The 25367-nt window shown below is 42.2% G+C and overlaps 1 protein-coding gene across 1 annotated transcript in view; it reads left to right on the top strand.

The window, feature by feature from the left end:
* Positions 1-253: 253 nt before the first annotated feature.
* Positions 254-25367, top strand: part of LOC129857724 (glutamate receptor ionotropic, kainate 3-like) — a 112279-nt gene continuing 87165 nt past the window's right edge. The window contains exon 1 of the mRNA XM_055926236.1: positions 254-1168. Coding sequence (XP_055782211.1) covers positions 1054-1168 — 115 coding nt within the window. The 5' untranslated portion in view covers positions 254-1053. The remainder of the gene's footprint in view (positions 1169-25367) is intronic.

Below are 25367 nucleotides of genomic sequence, written 5' to 3'. Positions count from 1 at the left end.
ATGAACTGTTTTTTTTAGGGAGCATTCATCTAACCAAAAGTGCACCATCAACACATAGATGTAAAATAAATAGAAATAAGTAATAATTGAACATTTAGTAATCTGGTGGTATAATCTCATGTGTCAAATGTTTCATGGAGATATTGTGATGTATGCCTAATGATTCAAGTGCCTCTAGTGGCACTATTGAATAAGGCTGGTGGCGCTCGCTCCCACAACCCAAGCTTTGCTCAGTATCAAAAAACACCATCACCAGTGAATCTGTCCAACCACGCACAGGTTGCGAGTTGAACAAGCATTCCGTTAAAAAAAAAGCCATTCTGGTCGTGCACGGATTTTTTGTTATTGATTTTTCTAAAACTTGAAGCGCAATAGGTTATTCCTTCACTGCGCTATGAGAAAAACAGACAGCAACGACTTCTGCATTATGAAGAAGCTTTTCTTAAATCTTTCGAATAATTTTTCTAAATGAACATTAATTGCAATTTAGACAACAATCTGCATGATAATAACTGCAATTTGGCTATGTCTACATTTTTGAAAAATGTAATATTTCAAATCAGCACAGATATTTTATATATTTGAAATGTGTTATGAGCTTGCATGAATTCTGAAGAAACGTATTAAGAAAGGTTTTCAAGGCTTCTTGTGGCTAACACCGGTCAGAGCATCGTTGGAGGCGACCAAAAGTACCGCAGGCGCAGTCCCCTTCCGCATTTGTACGGGAATCCAGCCCGGTTGTTCTCGAGCCAGCAGACAAATAGCATCAACCGTAGGAGGGGAAGGGATACAGACTCGTGCAAGGCTAATTGTAGCAGCCAGCATTCGCAGGTGTAACACTGATCCGCCTGTGTGTGGAACTGGGGTATAATCTCGACAAGCCGTTCAAAGCCTTGAGAGTGAAAAAACTGGGAGAATGTTGCACCAAGTACAATGAGAGCCCATTTGTCGCAGACACACAAATCCACATATGACTCTGTCGAATTCAAATTTGGTGAGCAACACTGAAGCGACTTTGGAATCTTAAAAAGTGGATCACACGACTTTACAATCATGCGAAACACTTGGTTGTCTGCCCGGAGTTCGATTTTGGAATACTGGACATCGGCCATTCTATGTATCTTTTGGATTCAGTACTCTTGTGGGATGCCTCATGTCATTCGAATAGGTAAGTGTCATTAATTGTCTATTTATGTGTAATATGGACCGGTTATAGGTAAATAATCAGTATCGTTCTTGGGAGTGGAAATCCTATCTATTTAGGAAAGTGAGTGTCTATCTGCTTGCGCAGCATCTGTGGTTTTTGGAGTAAGGGTCTTGCCCGTCATCTATAAAATATTTATATATATTTTACGCTCTTTTTAAATGTATGCTATCAGATGATTGTGTGCATCTAAAACGATATTGCAGAGACTATAGCCCACAATAGTTTATACGACAGTGATACACTGGATTAAATGCTGTGCAACTATTGTGACTTCGTGTCAGGAGGCGTCGATTCAACCACATTGTAGCCGACGTGTAAAAATGACCCCTACCCATGCTTGTTTGTTTTTCAACGCCATTATTTTCTGATAGTCTATTATATGTTCCCTGTGTGGTTTATCATGTGGCAATCGATATTGTTGATGCGTTATAAATACATCCTACATCAACACACATGATTCGTCTTCATCTCACGTCAGTTGTTCATTTTGGAGAAGGTCGACATGCTTACAAATGTTTGAAAAAGTAGATCAAGTTTGCATAGCAATACAATATAAATATGCACAACCCAAACATCTTATTGTACATAAGAGAGGGCAAATAAGGAACAACAACGTACATTTTCTCACGTCAGTTGTTCATTTTGGAGAAGGTCGACATGCTTACAAATGTTTGAAAAAGTAGATCAAGTTTGCATAGCAATACAATATAAATATGCACAACACAAACATCTTATTGTACATAAGAGAGGGCAAATAAGGAACAACAACGTACATTAAGGGACCCCGTGTGCTGAGATGGCACAGGTGTCGCCTGTCTTGGACAGCCGCATGACGCGAAGCCCTAAGGAGTGAAGGAAGTTTGTAAGCAACTCCTGCGTTGATCTCTAGTGGCTTTTTTTTCACAATCTTTCCCCCTTGCCTTACGGTTAATGTGATGATACAAGTGAGCACGTGATGCTGCCGCTGTCTTTTGGAATCACTCCAAGTAAAACAATGTGAGAATTCTCATTCTGAGCGTGGCGATACGATGAAACCTTTTTTCGCCGGGAGGAGAGAGGGACAGAATGAAGATCAATACGTTTTTGTCCCAATGTAAATCGCTTTTGACAAGTGGCTCGGTGCCATGCAGGACAATTACTCAAAATGGTATTAGTCGACATTAACGTAGCTTTACAAGGCTCAATTTAAATGATGGAGAGAGATATGATAGGGTCCTGGACAAATGTGAATATTTTGTTTTAACACATACCCTAACCAGTCATTATGTAAAATAGTGAACAAACATGGGGTATAATCTATTTTGCCCAAATCCAGTCCATTTGTTTTTAAAGAACAGGCAGGCCTATGTCTTAAAGTAAAATATATGTTATTACATGGTTATTAGGCTACACCATAATCTCGTTTTAACCTGTCAACAAATAACCACTAAGACAGTCATATAGGCCATACAGTACACATTCTATATAATCAAATATTTGGTTAAATAAATGTTGATTTCTGGTAGTTGAAATGACTAGCCTATATATGTATATTTTCCTATACAAATTATTAGAAAAATATTGAGAGCAAGCCAAACCATGATTCCTCACTAGAAAACTATGCTATTGTATTGAGTATTACAGATGTGGTTTGTCATCGTTTATTCTGTCCGGTCATGTCTTGATGATTGACTGCAGCATTGTGAACAGCTACGACATTGTCGTGGAGAGTTGTGATTTCTTAGATGCCGCGCGCAGAGTCTGCTTTGTTTTAGTGATGCAAGTTGAAGAATTTTGTCAAAATAGAACCTTTTTTTTCTCTATTACCGCAGCACATTCAATGGAGTCTGAAAATAGCCTGTGACAGGTCTTGTTGTTGAAAGGCCACCGTCTGAGACAAATTTACCTTGAAATGCGCTACAAGCTGCGTTATTGCAATTTTTTTGTGAATATTATTTGGATTTTTCTTCTAGTGCAGGTGCAGTTCTTTCTGTATCCGTGAGTTAGGCTTTTGACAGAAGGCAGATGAGAAGGATGTGCCAAGAAAATGTGCTGAATTTGAGTTGATGTCCACATCAACAAAAACATACAAATGCTTTAGAACAGAAAAAATGAAATGCCTGAAAACGTGTCTATGTGTACAGTCTGAATGTGTGTGAGTGTGTGTGTGTGGGTTGTGTCTACTGTACTTCTTAGGCATATGTTATACAGTAATAATATAGTGACATCTATGTCAATAACACTGTCTCTGTAAACGTTCATTTTTAAGTTAATTTCTGAGTGCCTTTTAATGACTTTGTATGCCTGTCTGCACGTAATCTACTGTATGTTTGTTTATGGGCATCATCGCATGCTCATGTACGGTACATGTGATACCCTAGACTATATGTGCGTAAGGGGTGTCAATTGGCAGTCGCCATAACCTAGCTCAACATCAACAATTAAAAATAGGCTACTAAGATCACTCCAACCCTGAAATCATTCCAATCATTCCAACCCTTAAAAGCCAAATGCAGTTTAGTGATATTTGAGGGTTCTCTTTAGGACCATGTGGTAGCCTGGCTGGCTGGAGTTATGGAGAGCGCATCAATGCAGCTGCAGGGAACAGCGCATAAAGATGTCTGTAGTAGATGGCTTTGGCTAGGTCACTGCTGTTTGACTTGACATGAAACTAAACTAGATTTTTAATCCCGGTGCGTAGCACTGAATTCTTGTATAACTTTTTTTGTAGAGTTTTAAGTCCCCTATTGACTGAGGTGAGTGAAACTACAGCAACACGGTGATAATGGCTGGAGTCAATTTAGCTTGCCATACCCTAGGTTTAGTTGAAACGACTCCGCTGTGTGCATGTACATTATGTGTGACGTTAAGAGAGTGTATCCGGGTCAAAGCCATTTATCAACAGACCACCAGAGGGCCCTGTTGTAGTTCATGGTCGCCGGCCAGCGTTGAACAATACGTTACAATACCGTACAAGCAAGCAACATTCACTGGAAGTGGGTGGTGGTGGCGGGCCTGTGGCGTGGGGTGTTCTGTCTGTGCAGTGTCTGCTCTTCGTTAGGAAGCCTAAGCAGTTCTCTCCATGTACACCATCTGTGTAATGGTGGGTATCCAAGGTGGAGTTGTTTCCATTGATTTGAGTGTTTTTACAGTGCATAGCTCCATACTGAGGGCCAGATGGTCAATCGCACTCCTTCTGCAGGCCTGTAAACGTCTGAGGGAATCAAAGAGAAAAGACTCTTTCTACTATATCTAGGCCTATTTTTTTTCCTCCTAACCTTCAGCGTCCTCCCTCTCCTCTTCTTTTTCTTGTTTTTACCCTGCTAAACAACTAGTGTTCATACCGTCATTTCTATGGGACATAGATAATGTATAGGATAGAGTGATTTGAGTATATTTTTTGCTAGGCTACCCCGGTTGACAATGAGGTCTGGTTTTAGCTTATAATCAGTGAAGCTCAGACACCGATTGATTGTTTCTACCGGTGCTCGTGATTAAATTGATTCTCTCAGTCATACGTGGAAACAAGGACCTTGTTAAATGGTGCAACACTGTACAATAGTCATGAAATTCAGGCATTTGCTTGTGCTTTGTCAGAGACTAGACCAACAGCCTAATGTCTCTTTCTCTATAGTATGCCATTGAGAAAACAAATCGAGACATGATCTCTTTCAAGGACAGTCTCGCAAAAAGAAGCATTCTTGCGTTCTAACTACCCGCTATTCAAAGTGCTCGGAAACAAATTAAGGGAATTGTTCACAAACATTGGCACATTCTAAGATCCAATGACATTATCGGTAATGTGTTTTCGGACCCTCCCTTGGTCGTATTCTCACGAGAGATTCTCAGAGATCAATTGGTGAACTCTGATTTACCACCCCAAAATATCCCTGCACAACGTCTATTTGCGCCTCTACCGGATGGAAACTACAAGTGTAGATCCCAATCAAAGGTGATATCACGTGCTCCACTAAGGCATGTACTGTATTTATCTTATAAATTGTCCTTGTGGTAAAAATGATGTGGGTAAAACAAAGCGCAAATTAAAAGTACGAATCTCGGAGCATCGTAGCACCATTAGGTGCAACAACTCGACTTACCCAGTTGTGGCCCACTTTTTGGAAGCGAACCACTCAATTTTGTCCCTACATTATATCGGCATCGAACCTCAATAATTTATTGTTAACACGAGAAATAAAATTGTACAACAATTGTATAATGTCAACCAGTAGCTTTGAAAGTGGTGCTCATGAGCCAGAACGGGTCCTCGTTTCCTGCGTACTACGTCATCCAATTTGTTTGATGTTACGTCCTGAATTTTTTAAATAATAATATACATATATATATATATATATATATATACATACATACATATATTAGCAATTTGTATGATATGTGATGAATCCAATTCGTACAATATATTGTTGTGCTTAAGATCCCGGATTTCGTCTTTAAGTTATGCCAACTTCAATGGATGCCAATGGTTATGTGACAAATTCAGCCAACCACTGAGCTTTGAGCACACTTAATTTAACATGAGGTAGGCTATACCACCCATTTTAGAATGTAAAATAACAAGTTTAGAGGGAAGTTACTGAAAGCTAAGTGATGCAAGCTAAGTTAAGTGAACAGTAGGTAAAGGAACATATGCATTTTTCAACAGCTTAGAACAATAGTAGCAAGACTCCTCTCTGTTAGCCTTTTTTTAAGTAGGGCCTACATGATTAATATCACACGAACACTGCCCTTACTTACCTCGAGTCCCGTGTGGCTCAGTTGGGAGAGCATGGCGCTTGCAACGCCAGGGTTGTGGGTTCATTTCCCACGGGGGGACCAGGATGAATATGTATGAACTTTCCAATTTGTAAGTCGCTCTGGATAAGAGCGTCTGCTAAATTACTTAAATGTAAATGTAAACAATGGCAATGATTTTATATATAATGGATGGCTCACTATCATGCCTCACTGTCATAGAGCAGCCAATGCTTATGCTGAGAACCAATGAAATTACAAACCATTTAATCGATACATATAGTTATGCTTATTTCATTTTAGTTGTAGGCAGAAGATTAATTCAACTAATTTATAGTCTCTTGTCTCTTTTATTTCTTAATGCTGCTTTTAAGTGCCAGACAGGGATGTATTGAATATTCAATTACTTTATCTACTGTACCTAATACTTCATCATGGCCAGTCAATCAATCTTCCTCATGATATGACATCACTTTCATTTCATTTGCTCCCTTTTGCCCCTCCTCCTCAAACAGCCGGTCTCTGCGTTTTCATTTTGTCTCCCCAAATGTAATTTATGCTTTGGGGAAAACACTACCTAAATGCATTTTGTGTGTGAAATAACAGTCGAGAAGTCTCAAGATGTATTTGCTGCTGTATGCATTGTGACTGTTCCAAAGCCACACTTCTGTGAGGAGAATTAGAGCTGCGTTCGCTAGCTGCTGATCGGTTGAAATTCTCCAAACACGACGAGCCACTTCAGAGGCTGGTCTCTATCCCTCCAAACCAGAAAATGTTCTTCACGTGATTAGCTTCTCCAGAATGCAGGCGAGAAGGAGAGCACTCTCCTTTACTCTCTCTCTCACTCACTCACTCGCTCTCACCTACATACACACACTTGCCTAGATCCTCCTCACCGGGGTTCATGCAAACTTCTCATTTTAAATGACTCGCAAATATTTCAAGAGGTTGTGAAAAAGGCCGTTATATAGTACTTCACGTCTATTTATACAAAAGTTGAACTCAAGGCCGTGTGCAAAAGAATCACGACAACAGAAAGAAGAGAGAAAGAGAGAGAAATAGTGGTGAACAGGGTTCAATTCTCGGGCAGACTATTTTCTCTGTATATATCAACGATGTCGCTCTTGCTGCGGTTGATTCCCTGATCCACCTCTACGCAGACGACACCATTCTGTATACATCTGGCCCTTCTTTGGACACTGTGTTAATAATGAACCTCCAAACGAGCTTCAATGCCATTCAACACTCCTTCCGTGGCCTCCAACTGCTCTTAAACGCTAGCAAAACCAAATGCATGCTTTTCAATCGTTAGCATCACTACTCTGGACGGTTCTGACCTAGAATACGTGGACAACTACAAATGGCTAGACTTTAAACTCTCCTTCCAGAGTCATATCAAACATCTCCAATCCAAAATCAAATCTAGAATCGGCTTTCTATTTTGCAACAAAGCCTCTTTCACTCACGCCGCAAACTTACCCTAGTAAAACTGACTATCCTACCGATCCTCGACTTCGGCGATGTCATCTACAAACTAGCTTCCAATACTCTACTCAGCAAATTGGATGCAGTCTATCACAGTGCCATCCGCCTTGTTACCAAAGAGCCTTATACCACCCACCACTGCGACCTGTATGCTCTAGTCGGCTGGCCCTCGCTACATATTCGTCGCCAGACCCACTGGCTCCAGGTCATCTACAAGTCTATGCTAGGTAAAGCTCCACCTTATCTCAGCTTACTGGTCACGATAACAACACCCACTCGTAGCACGCGCTCCAGCAGGTATATCTCACTGGTCATCCCCAAAGCCAACACCCCATTTGGCCGCCTTTCCTTCTAGTTCTCTCCTGCCAGTGTCTGGAATGAATTGCAAAAATCGCTGAAGCTATAGACTTACATTTCCCTCACTAACTTTAAACATCAGCTATCTGAGCAGCTAACCAATCGCTGCAGCTTGCACATAGTCCGTCTGTAAATAGCCCATCCAATCTACCTACCTCATCCCCATATTGTTTTTATTTACTTTGCTGCTCTTTTGCACACCAGTATCACTTCTTACACACCATAATCTGCTCATCATCATCTGCTCATCTATCACTCCAGTGTTAATCTGCTAAATTGTAATTACTTTGCTACTCTGGCCTATTTATTGCCTTACCTCCTCATGCCATTTGCACACACTGTGTATAGACTTTCTTTTCTATTGTGTTGACTGTACGCTTGTTTATTCCATGTAACTCTGTGTTGTTGTTTGTGTCGCACTGCTTTGCTTTATCTTGGCCAGGTCGCAGTTGTAAATGAGAACTTGTTCTCAACTAGCCTACCTGTTACCGTAAAGGTGAAATCATTTAAAAAAATAAAAGATAAAGAAAGGCAACAGCAAGAGGTGAACACATCAACAGTTGTGTGAAATTAAGATGGCCATCAATTGCCAGAGTGGAAAACGAATATTTCATTTGTGTGAATTTAATCTGTCCCTAGACAGAAGAGGAGGCGGCAAGCTGGGAGAATCCTCTTGGCAGAGCGCTAGGCTAGCAGCCTGGAAGTTGTTGTGGTGCATACGAACAAAGACTGGGAGAGGTCACAGTACAATTGTATCCAGCGAGAGTGGGCTCCTGTGATGTGTGTGATGCAGTGGTCTCTGTTAGCGACGCAGAGACAGAGATTGAAAGGGAAGAAGGGTACAACAGTTATTCTACCTGTCAAAAACACACTTCACTCGCCCACACAGGCACAATATACGCAACGTCTTCACTTAATAACTCATGCCAGCGGTCTCTCTCTCTCTCTCTCTCTCTCTCTCTCTCTCTCTCTCTCTCTCTCTCTCTCCTCCTCTCTCTCTCTCTCTCTCTCTCTCTCTCTCTCTCTCTCTCTCTCTCTCTCTCTCTCTCTCTCTCTCTCTCCTCTCTCTCTCTCTCTCTCTCTCTCTCTCTCTCTCTCTCTCTCTCTCTCTCTCTCTCTCTCTCTCTCTCTCTCTCTCTCTCTCTCTCTCTCTCTCTCTCTCTCTCTCTCTCTCAAACATAAACATAAACATAAACATAAACATAAACATAAACATAAACATAAACGCACACTCACAAAAACTCCATCCACAAACACACTCCAGAACATATGTCTGGTCTCACAGGGGCTCTTGTACACAATCCAATTCCATTCACTGTCAGCACACTTGCGGCCCGTCATTAGCTTCAATATAGCTGATGAGAAACGGCAGATGTTCATTTTGTTCAGGAGAGGGCCCTGTCTCAGAATGTGTTTCCAGTTCTCCGCTGTCAGCAGGACACACTGTCTCTGCTCCATAGGAGACAAAATGTTACCCTACAAACAAGCAAACACTCCAGGCAATATTCTGAAATATAAGGCTACTGTTAGGAATTTTCATATTCATGTGTTACATTTTTATGAATCCGGACATATGTCAGCGTAAGTGACATATAAGTAATAATTAGTGTCACTATTTTGACATAATCTAATGAAAGACAATAATAGGAAAGGTTTAATATAATGCCTTATGAAAACGTTGAAACAACGTGAAACACAATGATGATCATATGCTATACTTAGCAACAAACGTTGTCATAAGAAAGAGTACACCGGCCATGTACATTAGTAGAGCTGTTGCATTATGCATGCTAGGTAATGATTATTAAATCCAAAATCCATTGGGGATTAATGTAACGGATATCCCTAGCAGTAAGGTAACCCTATGACACTAGAGCCTTTTAGCTACACAGCTTGCCTAGCTGTGTTCCCACACCAGATGGTGTTTTCATATCATACTACAAAGTGTGCGCTCCACAGTGAAAGATCTGCGGCAAGCATATGCTTCTGATAACTATTTCAAGAAATAATATTGAGCAACCCCCACAAGTTCTGAAGAAATTAGCCAAAAACTTGAGTTGGGCAGGACTTTTATTGAGTTTCAGTATTTACTGTTGATGTTTTTCTAGATTACTCTTATGTATTCGTTGTGAAGTATTGAGGTAATGTATTGAAATGAACATAACCAAAAACAGCTTGCACGCATGATAAAGTCAGTTAAACCATCTCCCTGTCTCTCCCCAGCAGCCTCCTGGGACTAAATGTAGCAGCCGGACGTGTGCTTTCCTGGATTTGACAGCCATTTTATTTTGTGGGTCATGGAGCTCTATAGCATGGTGAATTGGAACCGAACTTGTTGGTGGAAAATTTGTCAGGTATTTGTTACATTTCAGCACGGGGAGCAATTTGTAAACGTGCACCCATGTACCCGCCCAAGCACGACATGCACACACCAATATGTGTTCACAAAAGGGGTGGCAGGTAGTGTGTTGGGCCAGTAACCGAAAAGTTGCTGATCTGAATCCCCAAGCCGGCAAGGTGGAAATATATCTGCCGTTCTGCCCTTGAGCAAGACAGTTAATTAACCCACAACAAAAGCTGCTCCCTGGGCTCTGATGACGTGGACGTCGATTAAGGCAGCTCACCGCACCTCTTTGATTCAGAGGGGTTGAGTTAAATGCGAAAGTCCACATTTCAGTTGAATGCATTCAGTTGCGCAACTGACTAGGTATCCTCTTTCCATCCCACACATGCATACACACACAAACACACACAAACACACCGTTATGGTCTCCCATCTATTTTTCCCTCCAGTGTGGAGAGAGAGAGAGAGAGGGAGGGGGAGAGAGAGCAGACGCAGCTTGGGAGACTCTTATTTAGTTTGTTAATTAGCTTGAACCTTTTGATCCCAATTTTAAAAACTGCCACGTTGCTATGCTAGCTTCTTTTGTGCATTGCCCCAAGCAAGATAAAAAAACGAGCCTTTATTGCATCGCCTTTCAAATAGCATGGCATTCAACGGAGCAGTTTCCTCCGCCTTCTCTATAAAAATACAGCCTTATCTGTCCACGGACTGTGTATACTGGTGTAACTACTCAGCTCTAAGACACCCCTTGTTACACAGGCATTACAATAGCGAGACCTTTTCTCCTCCCCTTTATAGTAATCAGGATTTGACACCGAAGGTATCAGTGGGCTGCACAGGTTTAAATCCTATTTAGCTGGGACTTAGTACAATGTACAGGGCGTGGTATGATTTCATTTTGCTTTTTAATCAGGCACCTTATTGTTATGGGTGCGCTGCAAATGTCAGGTCTGGTCGTGTGATTCCTTCCCTGCATTGTGTGTGAGGTTTCATGGCTGGGTGTTGGGGGGGGGGGGGGGGGGGGGGGTTGCTAAGACAAACCTCCCTGGGCCAAACCATTGCAAATTAATGGCTATCACTCTGGGGAAACAGAGATCTCTTAAAGACAATTCCGCCTCACACCTTTTTCAACTATATCAGGAGAGATACCTCTCGAGCTTCCGCGTTTACTGCACTCGCTCACTCCCTCCATTGACTGATAGCTTGGAGGTTAGAAGTCACTGTCAATTTAGTTAACACAGTGAAAGCACCTGGAGATCCCTCTCTGGTCTCTCTGTGTGCTATATAAGACAACCTGGGTATCCTCCTCCATCTAAAGGAATGTTTAACCATCTACTGTCTGACTGTCCCCGGGGTGCACTATGGTTAACCACAGAGTATATGCTGTGAATCACTCAAGGGCTGCCCTTCTGCATGTACCCAGACGAAGATAGATGGGACTTGAGATGGAGATTATCATTGATGGGGAGGCACGGGAGAGGAATTTAATGGGGGTGTGGAGGTTAGTGGGCGACTTGGGATTGTCAGTGCAGATCAGCTAAGCGATTAGCGATGCTTGCATGAATCATAGCATTAGCAGAAGGGCATTCCATCCAACGTTCAGAACAGTACCCTTCCCTCAGGTCACCACTACAGAAGTGAGCGAGAATCTTAGAAGGCATGGGATGGCTGTCATAGTAATAGCAGTTTATGTTGTCAGCAAGGGGCCTGCCAATCTGCGACGTGATTGGATGACGCCGGCCCTTTTTTTTTTATCAAGAATTAAGTGTTTGATTGGTCCTCGGTCTAATCAGCACGCTTATTCTCCAAAATCAATTCTCTATCAAAGAGAGTTAGTGAGTAGTTTCGCCGCTGTGCTTTTCTCAAATATATATTTTTTCACTCAACTTTCCCCTCAGTATTTTTATATGATTGATTTGTTCATGGCAGGTAGCCTAGTGGTTAGAGCATGGGGCCAGTAACCAAAAGGGTGCTGGATCAAATGCCTGAGCTGACAAGGTACAAAATCTGTCGTTCTGCCTCTGAACACGGCATTTGACTTACTGTTCCCCGGTAGGCCGTCATTGTAAATAATAATTTGTTCTTAACTGACTTGCCTAGTTAAATAAAGGTCAAATCATTTTTTTAACGGTTTCCAGTTACTCATAGTAGCGCTCGGTTTGGTTCCACAGTGTTATAGTTCTGTACTAACTTGACAGTCTTTTTTGGTTAACCACTGTCTTCTTTGTCATGACATGGGTTTTGACCCCACAATTGGGTCTTTGATTAGTTACATTAGCCTTGTTGCGCAGTAACACTGTCTACGAACCATCTGTGTATAATGCATTTTAGTGTTCATATCATGGCTCAGTCTATATACAGTACAAAGGTTATACATGATTTCATAATGCATCGCTTACTGGAGGCTTATAGACATCGGTACTTAAATCTGTCACTGTTCGTTTGATCACTAGTAGTGTGGTTTGCATATTGCTCGAAGATGTGATGAAAATGAATAGTGAATCGCTGGCTACAAGTCCAGCAGAGCAGGAATCAGTCGAGCGTAGACAATTCAATCTCACGAACAACAACCTTTAACCTTTAAACTTCCACCTGATATTACAGTACACACAATATACAGAGAGTTAGAAATCTGACCTATATTCTGCATTAAAAAAAGAGACATTTTGAAACTGGTTCATTAGGTAAACTAAGTGCACGACATCAAGGGGAAACTTGAGATGATCCAATTTGCATGAGGAACAATAGTCTTTAAATCAGCGACTATTATTTGCGTAGATGAAAAGAGTCGGCGGAAGGATGTCACAACAATCACATGTAAATGTACCGAGACATCCGCAACGTCTTGATTACTCTGACGTCAGGAAGTAAACAACGTCTGTCATATTTGTCCACGGTTAGTTTATGCTAATCATTTTAGATCTAAGGAATTATTGTTCAGTGTGTTTTTTTTTATACAGTATGTATATGATTTGGGCCTAGCATAATGTTCTATAAAAGGACAGAGATGTTGTCATGTTGCCATGGCAATGTTCTCATTGTTTATATTTCCTCTGTGTGCTTCGTGATATATATATATATATATATTCCCTTAAGTTAAACATGTATTGTAAATGTTTATCAGCGCAGCATTATGACAGCATTTTCTAAACTGCAGAGGGGGATCTTGCTCTTATTTGGTAGGTTTCCTATACCATTACCTTTTCATATTATCTTTAAGATTCTAGTCTTCATATGCGTATGGAATCCTTTCATACAATCATCCCTTCTGCCATCCTGATACCATCTAAAACATGACGTCAGCCAGGGATAGCAAATGTGCAGTGAGCTCATTACACTGGAAATAGGGGAAATATGGGGAAATGTCAAAGGCACTGCTGAGTCATTCTGCTAAGGCCCAAGAACATTGAGGTGAGAGGTGCATCAGTGACCTCTAGGATTGGAGATAAACACAGGAAATAGCAGCTTAACAGCCGCCCTCTGCGACAATGCGATGTCTAGACGGTAAAATATATTACGGAAATGTACAGGAGCATTGCAGCTTAGAAACAGCAATACCCTGAATGTCTAAAGTGATCTATTCTAAATGTCAGACATTAGGGTTGAGGAGAGGGTAAGGCTGCCTTTGGTGGGAATACAGAAAACCCTCAGATTTTTCATGGGATTGGTATTGTACTTCACCCTTACATCCTGGATACATGAAAACATTTACATATAATCCCAGCATGGTGTCATTATATATGTCAAAATAGTGAAATGTAATATTAGTTATGTCACTTCCGTTCACATACTGTATTATTTATCTCACAAATTATTTTGATTTCATTCAACCAAATTAAACTTGTACCTACTATAGATTGTATGGCATTTTGCAAAGTACAGTATCTCCTATGAGAACATGAGGCCCTCAACAGTACCAGTCTGATTGTTGTACAGTGATATATGACCAACAGAGAAAGGCCACACTTAAAATGATTGGCATGCAGGGGGCGTCCCAGAATGAATGCTTGTTTAATGCCCTGCACTTGCTCTCTCTGCACTGTCCACGTATGGATCTCCTGTCTGTCTCAAGGAGTAATTACTTTAAATGTGCACAGGCTCATTCCTGAAGGAGACATATGCATTCTGTGGAGAGCAACCTGCAAGTCATGTTTGAATTGGGTTTGTTTACAGGAACACAACAATGTGATTATTTTGAATACTCAGATTAATATAATATTTCTATTATAATGTTTTACATGCTTTGCAAGAAGAATCATTTCCTAAATAATCCTTTTTACATGGACACATCTGAAATCAGGCTACCCGATGGGACTTTGATAAATTCAGAAAATCGGGAGTCCAAATAAAAGTTCTACCGTACCGACCATCTTATTTTTGGGAAGCTTAGTTGATTCTGTGTTTGGACATATAAAGTTTGAATGTGAAAACTATAGGTAACTGACAAAATAAAGGAAACACCAACGCAAAGTATCTTAATAGGGCGTTGGGCCACCACGATCCAGAACAGCTTCAGTGCGCCTTTAGCATAGATTCTACAAGTGTCTGGAACTCTATTGGAGGGATACGACACCATTCTTCTATGAGAAATTCCATCATTTGGTGTTTTGTTTTCGGTGGTGGGAAACGCTGTCTCAGACGCCACTCCAGAGTCTCCCATAAGTGTTCAATTGGGTTAAGATCTGGTGACTGAGACGGCCATCATTTTCATGCTCATCAAACCATTCAGTGACCACCTGTCCCCTGTGGATAGGGGCATTGTCATGGTAGTCAAAAGAATGGCCTACCCATAAATTTTACACATGACCCTAAGCATGATGGGAATGTTAATTGCTTAACTACCTCAGGAACCACACCTGTGTGGAAGCACCTGCTTTCAATACACTGTATCCCTCATTTACTCAAGTGTTTCCATTATTTTGGCCGTTAGCTGGATTTCTATGACGCATACTTTGACTTTTTCAGAACTCTCTTCACTCACGCAAAAAAGGGAGGGTTGAACGGCTGGTGTAGGACATGCACAGATCCAATACACCACTGGAACTCCAATTAAAAGGTGTTTACATGCCCTAATCATTTGAAAGATTGCTCAGATATCCGGTTGTTGTAATCAGCGGTATGCTTACTTCGATTATGACCTTTACGCCAATTAAGATGTGTTTAGATTACTAATGCCGTACTTGGCCTACAGCCATCAAATTATTAGTGTGCATGTAAACGTACTCGTTGAAGTAATCACTGATCTGACAAGGTTTGATAGGGTTAGACAACACAGCCTCCACCAATCCACATTATGTCAAATGTGTTATTACTTCAAGGAAAGTAGGAAGGAAGGATGCATTTTTTAGGAAATTGAACAGGGCAGTAATGACAAAGTAACTGGAAATATACATATTAGGCTGTACATTATACGCCATGTATAGAATTCATTGATTGATCCAAAGTAAGCATGATTCAAAAGACTATTCACAATTGCCCATTGCTAGACTTGAATAGTCGGTTTTGCTCACACCAAAATCACTGATTGAACCACATGAGATCGTAAGGGTGATTGAAAAAGCTTTATTCCTATTCGGGGCACTCTTGGAGGCAAGGGTACAATCAGTGGGGCTTTGTGAGCCTCTGTCTGCAGCCGTTAATGACGGCTGGCACGAGCTGAGCAGAGAGATCAGAGCGTGCATGCTCTCCGTCAATAGACAGAGCAAGCACTCTGGAGATAACAGAGCCAGCACAGTGTGTGTGTGTGTGTGTGTGTGTGTGTGTGTGTGTGTGTGTGTGTGTGTGTGTGTGTGTGTGTGTGTGTGTGTGTGTGTGTGTGTGTGTGTGTGTGTGTGTGTGTGTGTGTGTGTGTGTGAGACTGTGTGTGAGACTGTGTGAGATCCGACTGGAGCCTATTAGAGCGGGGAGCTGCTCCAGCCACTGTCAAACTTTAAAAGAGAGGACCAGAGAAGATATTACCTGCAATGATAGGCTTTTGCAGACTAACGCTACAGTGTTCAACTGTAAAGACTGGGCTTTATCAAACTGTCAGGATGTTGGATTTTTGTTCATTTATTAATACATTTTTCCTTTGTTTCATCTTAGACACGAAGATGATAGGAAAGGGCTCGTTTTCCCCTCTTAACAACCTCCCTCCTCCTCTTCCTCTCCTCCCTCATTTTATTCTTTGAGCGGTGAAACAACCGCTTATTTAAACTCTTGTTCTTTTAGGAGGAAAAGATAAGCTTTTGTTTGGGCTTTCATTCAAATAAAGGTATAATAATAAATTCCCTCTCTATTCCAATTCCTGTGTAGCTAGAGATGCAATCCTGTTCAGCATGTGCTCATTGTTGTAATCCCGGCATGGGGACAATGGCCTTTCCCTTCCCCTCTCCTGCCCTTTTACGAATACCCCATTTTACTCCTCTCACTGGATTATCGTCCATACATTTCCATTTTTCAGACCAATCACAGGGTCTTACTCGCTGACGGTTGTGAGGGAATTGATTTCCATCATTTCCCATGTTTCCAACCATCTTATGCACATTTTAAGGGTTGAAATAACTTCAATGGAGCACTCAGTCAATACTATGTCCAGTGCATGGGCCTGAATGTGATCTGACAGCATTGTGTTTTGCAAATCATTGGGATCATAGGGACAATTCCAGACAACTTTGTCACCAACAGCGGCACATACTTTTTTTGTCAAATAATCTCTACCTTTCCGTCATATTCAACCACACGAACGGTTATTTACTTGCCATTTTCAGATTTTCTCATCCCTTGAATTCCCCCCTCCCTTCCTTCCCCATGGCTTGCCAGTCATCTGTACACCTTGATTTGAACGAATTGATGGAGGTAAGAAAAAAGTGCACATGGAAATGGACTGGTGATTGCCTCCCTGGGTGGTGATGGATGGTTTGAGAGCTCTCCCCACCGACATAGCCTCTCCATGGGGGTTGATGAGCTATGGAGCAGGGTGCCACGCTGGCTGAACAGCCCCGCTCAGCCTTACTCAGCCCTGTCAGGGACCCATTGATTGCAGGGTGCTTCAGAAATCAGCCCGCCACTCTGCCTCGTCGTCCAGGGCTAACATGCTATCAGGTGGGAGAATGCACAGTGCATGACTTTTCCATTTGCCGGCGAATATGCACATTTGAAAATGTTTCACGTACTTCAACTTGGGATGCTGGTGGAGGGACGGCCAAGTCATCCCGTCTGGAGGATCTAACCATTGTATGGTTGGGTCCAAACTGCATGGGAGGATACTATCAGGTTATTATATATTGTCCCTATAAATGTCCAAATGTATCCCTCCTCTGTGGTTAGGAGTCCTTACAGACACATTACAGAGACACATTAAAGGCTGAGAGTTTTGGTGTCTGTGGATGAAATCTCTCAGAGAGAGATATGCTGTTATGTAACACAGTGTATTGTTGTGCGAACAGAGAGCAGGGATGAGTTGTTCTCCGTCAGGTGTCTGAGCTTGAGCAATGGATGTTAAAGAGGGTGGCTTCTCTCACTGTCACCGGTGCCGCCAGCTGAAAATGGGACTTGTGTAATGACTTGAACATGGCAGGTCTAATAGAATATCTATAATGGCATTCATAATAATTTTGTCATGAGACATGATTGAAATTAAAATGGTTCTGAAATGAGAGTTCCAGCTCAGGTTATTGGTTCTTATGTCGCTCATTTATATCAACTATTGGAGGACTGCAATTTATTTAATCGCAGACTATTAATTCAGACTTCGGATTCGTCCTCGCCGATCTTTTATGACCGTTGCAATTTGTTTCATTGGCTGTGGGTGTTAGTCATAAAACTACTGGAGATCCACCCACTTCCTGCCATTTCAACGGTTCATCCTAGGACAAACCCAACACATTTGAATGTGTGTATAACTGTACCGAAGAGTGTTCTAGACTAGCCCGAATCATATCTATTCCGTAACACTGAGTCTAGTAACACATGTAGGCTACACACTGTACATGTACAGACTGCCATACATGCTGTCGAACAAACAAACACCCAAGCACAGTCGCTACCTGGCAAACCGTCTCTACCCTCCTGTTGTCCATCCTTCTGCCTCAAGTCAAGGGCCCAGCAGGCTCGCCTTGGCCACACAAGCATGTCCAGGCTTGTCCACTCACCGGGTAGCTGGGACAACTTCCAGTCACTCAATCCAGCAGCTGTTTTCACTCAACCAGGACAGGAACACACAAGATGACACCGTGCTACTGTGTCTCTTATAGGGTTTTTCGTCATCCAAAACACTGTCAATAAAATACGACTTTGTCCATCGAAGCAGAAATGATTCTTTTTAATGTCTGTTCTGATGTTCCTCTGTCTAGACCTGTAGTGGTATTTCAACCGCAAAAAGATGACAAAATCACTGTGACCCTCTTGACGTGTGCAATTGCATTTAGCTGGCTGCCAGCTTTTATCCCATTTTCGAAGAGAAGTGGGGGACTGTGACCACAGGGCTCATTAATGTCCAGTTGGAAATATGTCTCTTTATTCAGACATCACACAGTCATATTTTGGATAAAATCACTCCCCACGAACCCCATGTTTGTTGCTAACCACATTCTATATTTCCTTTTGCTTCTTTCAAGGGGACATTCATGTTTTCCAAGTCCTTTGGTTGGATGCCAGTCTCCCTCAACCCTCCGGCTACACCACTGTATAATATCCTATATTTAGCTATGTGTTCCGCCGCCATTAAAATGTCAGTCAGTTTAAGCCATTCCCAACACCGAGCTCCTACTATATGTTTACCAGACATTTCGTAGTAACCCTACTCTTTTCTCAGTGCTCCTTTGACAAAGATTATAGTGTCACATCACTTGAATGGCATAGGTTTCACTGTCTCCCCTGTGCCGGTAATAGACTTGTGGTCTATTGCGGTAGAATAGTATTGGAAAATAAATCCACAATCATATTCTGCACCTCATTTGCATAAGAAGTGGAAGTCTGTCGCAGTGTCTTGTAGTAACATTACACATTTGTTCAGCAAAGAATGTTCGTCAAAGGCGGGGAAGCTTGGAGAAAATATTGGCTTTGTCAAGGGCCCCTGAAGAGTGTTGTAATCAGAGGAAATAACATGCTAGCTAATGCTACTGCAGCATGCGGGTGTGTATGTGAATTTGTGTGTGAGTGCCATGCTTTTTCGGAAGATAAGCTAGGGACTTTGAATACCAGTAATTCATTTGTTCCCGCATTGGGTATAGATATGGTGGAGGGGGGCGGTGATGCCTGTGGTGGCATTTCTCTCCCTCTCTTCTTCCACCAGACACTCACCCTCTCTCCCTCCCCCACACACACGTGCCCTCATTCTCTCTCTCCCTCTTTCTCTCCCCCAACACCCACATACCTGTACATGCCCTCTCTCTCGCTGTCCTTCTCTCCCTGACACACGTGCATGCACTCTCTTTTCCTCTCCCCACACACCCTCTCTCTACGCTGCCCCCCCCTTCTATCTCTCTCTCCCATCTATCTCTCTCTCGTTTTCCAGGATGTGTGTTTTTATTTCAAAGGTTGTGAGAGATACGGGGACATAGCCTACCCGTGATATGGCCAGTGAGCCAAACTATCTCCCTCTCAAAGTGTCACGCTCTCTGTAGTGCTGAAAAAAATCTGAAAAATCTGCAGGTGCACACACACACACACACACACACACACACACACACACACACACACACACACACACACACACACACACACACACACACACACACACACACACACACACACACACACACACACACGACAATCACAAAGACAGGTGAAACAGATCAGGGTGTGAGAGTATCAGCCTCTGATCTACGGTGGTAAAATAGTCCAATGAGATAGGCCTTCACAACGTTTTGCCGTCTTGAGATAGCCTACATGAACAACATAAATATTATTTTGAAATGACACGTGACACATTACCTTCTATGTTATACCTCTTATTAGCCTCACTCTATCTTATGTTCTGACCCTTATGTTTGTCATATGAACTACAGTATGTGACAGAGGCTACAGCAAGTAGCGTTCCACTGTAATTAAAATGTTGTTTTCTACTCTGTTCATGACATACACTTCCCTCCGCACATTCCTGATAGCGCCTCCCTGCAGGACACAGTTACAGTAGAGAGAACCATTCAAGACAAGGCATATAATTCAGTTGACAAGTAGTTCTAGCTATGTGCCTGCGAGCATGCATTTTTAAGAACACTGGTTATGTCATATCCTGCATTTTTATATGAGGAACCTCCGTAGTCCCTTTTAAGCCACACGGAAGTCATCAGAGTGGCTGTCGACCCGTGTACATCGGCTGCATCCCAAATGGCAGCCTATTCCTTATGTAGTGCACTACTTTTGACCAGGGCTCTGGTCAAATGTAGTGCAATATGCAGGTAATAGGGTGCCATTTGGGATGCACCCATTGCGATTAATATGTCCAGAGGCTGGATGAGCTGCAATTAATGTTCATTCGAGGTCAGGGAGATGGCAGCCATTTGTTTTCTTCTCTGAATGTGGAGGATGGGACATTTTGTCAGTGCCACAGTTAATGTCCACAGTAGAATCCCATTAATGGCTAATATTTGCAACCTACATTAACATTCAATTGCCAACTGTGCTTTTTTTCCTTTTCGTTGCTGCAAGTATTTGTTGCGCTGCACATTGTTATTTATTAAATTTGCACATCATGATCATGAACATTGTCTTTTTGCACGAGTTCTTGTCGATTGGAATATATAAGTGCATTCCATAACTCATGTAGTACATGACTACTCTCTAGAAATATTTGAAACTCTATTGTGACATTTAGAGAATAGGGAGCGGATAATGGCTTCTCTTGTGGTTATGTTTTTGCAAACAATGTTCTCTCTAAATGTCTCTCTGATTCATCCCTCCCGCTGATTTACAGCAAAAACAGATCCTGATTAGCCATATTTCATCCAATGAGAAGGCCCATTTTGTCCCGCTACAAAATGAATCTGATGTTCAACAAATGTATTCAATTTCCCATTTCCCTTTATCCCCAATGACAGTGTGTAATTGGAGTAGCAGATGCCTCTGCTTTGATTACGACATTCATCCTGAATGTTTTTTTTTTTTTTTTTTTTTTACTTGTCAAAGTAATCGTACTGGGAAGGATCAGACCTTGCTGTCTATCTAAAGCATTGATGTGGACCATATAAGGCAGCCATGGTTACATTTAGCTGTTCTGGTATTTAAAAAAAAATCCACTTGATTCACTGTGCTACTTCCCAAACATGCACAGAGGCACTTACCCATACACCCACCTGAAGACACACACACACACACACACACACACACACACACACACACACACACTGGAGGGTATACTGCATTTCTTCAACCCTGCAGGGAAGAGGGAGGTGAAGAATATGAGACAAATGGTCCATTATATAAACTTGATCTGTTCTGTGGCGGCAAACATCAGCAACCCCATCTAATCCCCCCTCCCTGTCTGGGGCCTCCACCGTTCATCATGTTCTTGTCAAGCATAGCAGACAGCCTAATATGAGAGGGCAAGCACTGTGTAAACAGTGGGCAGATTTGAGATGTATCACTGTAATGGAGTAATTACCCCGGCAGTGGGGAACTGCACAAGGACGCTAACCAACACTTCGGCGTTTGCATTAGGGTCGACCTCTCAGAAGATCAAAAGGAATGTCCAAATATGGAATTTAATTTATCACCTAACCCCTATTGCCCTCATTTCTTTTTTAAGCGCCTCATAACCACGGGACAGCTTCTCCTCTGCTTTTTCTTTCTATTGGAAACCAGAGGCTGCATGGGGAACGGGAAATCGGTAGACTGCTCGCAGTTGCGGCAGCCGCTGTATTGAAAACAAATGATTAGACATAATGGTATGTAGGGAAGAGAAAAGCAATGAATAAATAACAGGTTATGCAGGCGCGGAATTCAAATCAGCCTCGGATTCAATTTGTCGACGGAATGGTAATCGGGAGGCCAGAGAGGGGAGGCAGAGAGCGGTGCGATTCTCTCCGCCCACCAGTGGCACACCGTGCTAATTCGTGTTTCATGCTTGGCAAACTGCTATTTTCTCCCTTCAACCATTGCCTGCCATTAGAGTTCTCTTTTTTTCCCCCTCATTTTTTAAAAAGTGATCTTTTCAAAGTGCTCCCCCTCTTTGAAAGCATTAGCTGTGGATAAAAGTAATTTTACGAGGGGGTTCGAGAATAAACGTCTAGAGCTTAATGGCCCTTCCGTGAGTCGGTGAGATGTTTGCGAGGCCGCTTCACATCCATCGGCTGCAGGGGCAAGTTGGGCCTCCTTTTCATGGCTCCTGTGTAGCAGCACATCCTTGTGGCTTCTTCAAAGCACTTTGGTAGCCATGCTAGCGGAAAGTGTGTGGATAAGAAAAGAAGCACACTATAAATGCCCTGCTAATGACTCTCAGCAGGACTACCCTTGTATCTTTTATGAAACTGGGAAAAAGGCCTGCATCATTATACAGCGCCCCTCTGAATTCCACCGGCAGCATGATGCTCAACAAAGAGAATCCCCTCCTGGTGAATTGCGCATAATGGGACACATTAGCGTATCGTTAGCCTATTAGCGTTGCCTGGAGGTCAAGCCAGTGTTTCGATGTTCATGCCGAAGAACTCCTGTGTCTCCAGATGGTAATTAAGTCATTTGTGAACAGACAAACACTAGTAGCTATAAACGCTTGCAAACACATATGGGTGTGTAGTTCACATGATGTTGTGGCATTGTTGGTTTTTTGAAAGAACTATAAACTTGAGTTAAAGAGATAATCCACTCAAACTCTTTTGGTATTTGTGTCATTATTTCACTGTTGATACACTCCCAAAAGCTGACATGCAAAACATTTTGGGACTTTATCAACAAAATAAAGTTTTGGTGGATTTTCCCTTTAATGTAGGCTGTGCGTCTAATTGTTAGTCTTGTAAAGAAGATTCTGGCTCTTTAGTCAATACTGCATCTAGCTGAAAGTGGGCAGGTGAACACAACGATCGATTCCAAGCTTTCCAGTGGCCATTGTGTTGGTCTTTGAGCGAAGGTAGTGAAGGATGGGCCTTTTTGTGGGAGAGTTCTTTGAAACTCTGGACCATTGTCAAGCCTCCTATTGGGCACGCTCCTCAGAACTATGACTCATTGTCCCTCATCTCTCCACTTAAAGCTTGAAAAATGGAACAGTCGAGCTAAGTTCAGAGCTCTGCAATCTGCAACAAATGTGTGCTGGAGGCTGTTGAGTATTTCCATTGTGTCACTCAGGGCCTGGAATGACAAACACTTGAGTATAAAGATAGAGGCAATTAAACTACATGGCAACATGAATGATTTGAATGATTCAAGGCAACAGACTTTCGTTGCTCCATTTTTCAGGAGAGTTTTTTGCTCCCTTTCCAGTTCCTAGCTCCAGGAGTGGACACAGTGTCATCACCACGCTATAAGAAGATGGTTACATGATAGAGGGGCCTGATTACGGTATTGCCAGTTAGAGGGATGTGGATGGAGGGATGGGTAGACAGAGGCAAAGATGGATAGTGAGGATGATGGATCGTGAGCATAGAGATTGTTGAGAGGGATAGACGGGTGGACAAAGTGAGAGATAGATGGAGAGAGAGCTAAAGAGAGGAAGGGGCTACTGCAGCTGAAGCAACTACGTGCCAGGCTCTATCTGTCACTCACTCAGCTATTCTCTCACGATAAGGCTGTGCCCTAAAATATCAATTGTCTCGGATTTCACTCGCTTCCAAAATGATACGGGCTGGCGTTAGTCATCATGGAGTTTACCATGGCCAAATGATATCAAAAGCAACCGTGATAGGCTGGCCCTAAAAGAACACCTGTTCATCGAGAACCTTATTTTTAATATTGTGACGTCTTTCCATTGTAAAACAAAATGATAACGGGAGGATCAATCTTTCAGTCTGAAAGCAAATGTGGGTGGAAGGTGTAGAAGCGAGGGATTGTCAGGCTAACAAGTGAGGGTAAGTTGGTGGATAATGGGAAAGTCATGTGTGGGAACTGAGTATCAATTATGGGCATTAATGATCAGAGAAATGATCCTAATGGGGATATGTGAAGGTGGTGTCACATTTCCCAGAGTCAAGAGTGGCGCGTTAAGATTCCAACAGAGTGCTGAGAGCTATGAATACACAAATGTCCTCAAGACCTGCTGCCAAGGTCGTCAGACGGCACAATGCAATTAACACTATTCCAAGGTTGGAACATGTCTCTCATCTCTTACGACATGAGATGGAACTGCTGTGCTGCTACGTGCTGCTGTTGGCTCGCAATGACAAGATCTGCTGCTGACTGTATTTGTCCGATTTGAAGTGCAGTATGGGGCCTGGTAGTCTACATAAAAATGTTCTAGCAGAGAGCAGTGGGGTAGCTAACCGACTGTAAATAAATGAATGGTTTCACCCAACGTTTAGCCAAGATGGTGAGCTAGCTCGCTAAAGTTGTTCACTCCTACAGTCGATTGCGAGCTAATGTAATGCTGCTGTATCAAAAACATGCCAAAAAAAAGAGGTATTATTTAGATTTTAGACATTGTAAAATAATCCCTTTTTTAAAATTGTTTTCAAATAGGGACTCAAGCACCCTCTGTGTAACATTAAAATGCAATTTTTCATTTTCACTAGTTGTTAGGTTCCTCTTAATTTGGGTAAATTGTTTGATTGGCGGTAGTTATTCCAAACTGTTTACATAATGACTAAATAAAATTAAGCAACACTTGCACTTGACTCCCTCCCTTTCTAGCTCTGACTTTTCTAATCGCTGTATTGAGGAAAAGTGTACTTACTATGCCTGTGATATGTGGTTGTCCAACCTAGCTCTTAAGATGAATGCACTAACTGTAAGTCGCTCTGGATAAGAGTGTCTGACAAATGACTAAAATGTTTTTTTAAATAAATGGACATTGGACAAAGTCTATGGGAGGTGTTGAATTGGCCCTATCCATAGTTTTCTATTGCTTTGTTCTATGACGTTTGGGCCTTGTGCTTTGGGTGCTTTATGAAGAGAACATGTCTGGGTAGGAAAGAGAGCATCTTACCTGTTACCACTGACATTGCAGTACCTTTCCCTCGCCCCTGGGGTTATTTGATTATGTCTGGTGGCAGCCTGCTCCGAGATGACCTCATTACCCATCTGGCGCAACAGGTCAGCTCCACATTACGTCAAATAAGACATACTTTCTGACAATCTCGCACCACAACGCCACAGGAAACATGGGAAACGCTACAG

This window comes from Salvelinus fontinalis, chromosome 6 (assembly GCF_029448725.1).
Source record: "Salvelinus fontinalis isolate EN_2023a chromosome 6, ASM2944872v1, whole genome shotgun sequence".
Classification (NCBI taxonomy): Eukaryota; Metazoa; Chordata; class Actinopteri; order Salmoniformes; family Salmonidae; genus Salvelinus; species Salvelinus fontinalis.
This window is presented reverse-complemented; position numbering and strand designations above follow the sequence as displayed.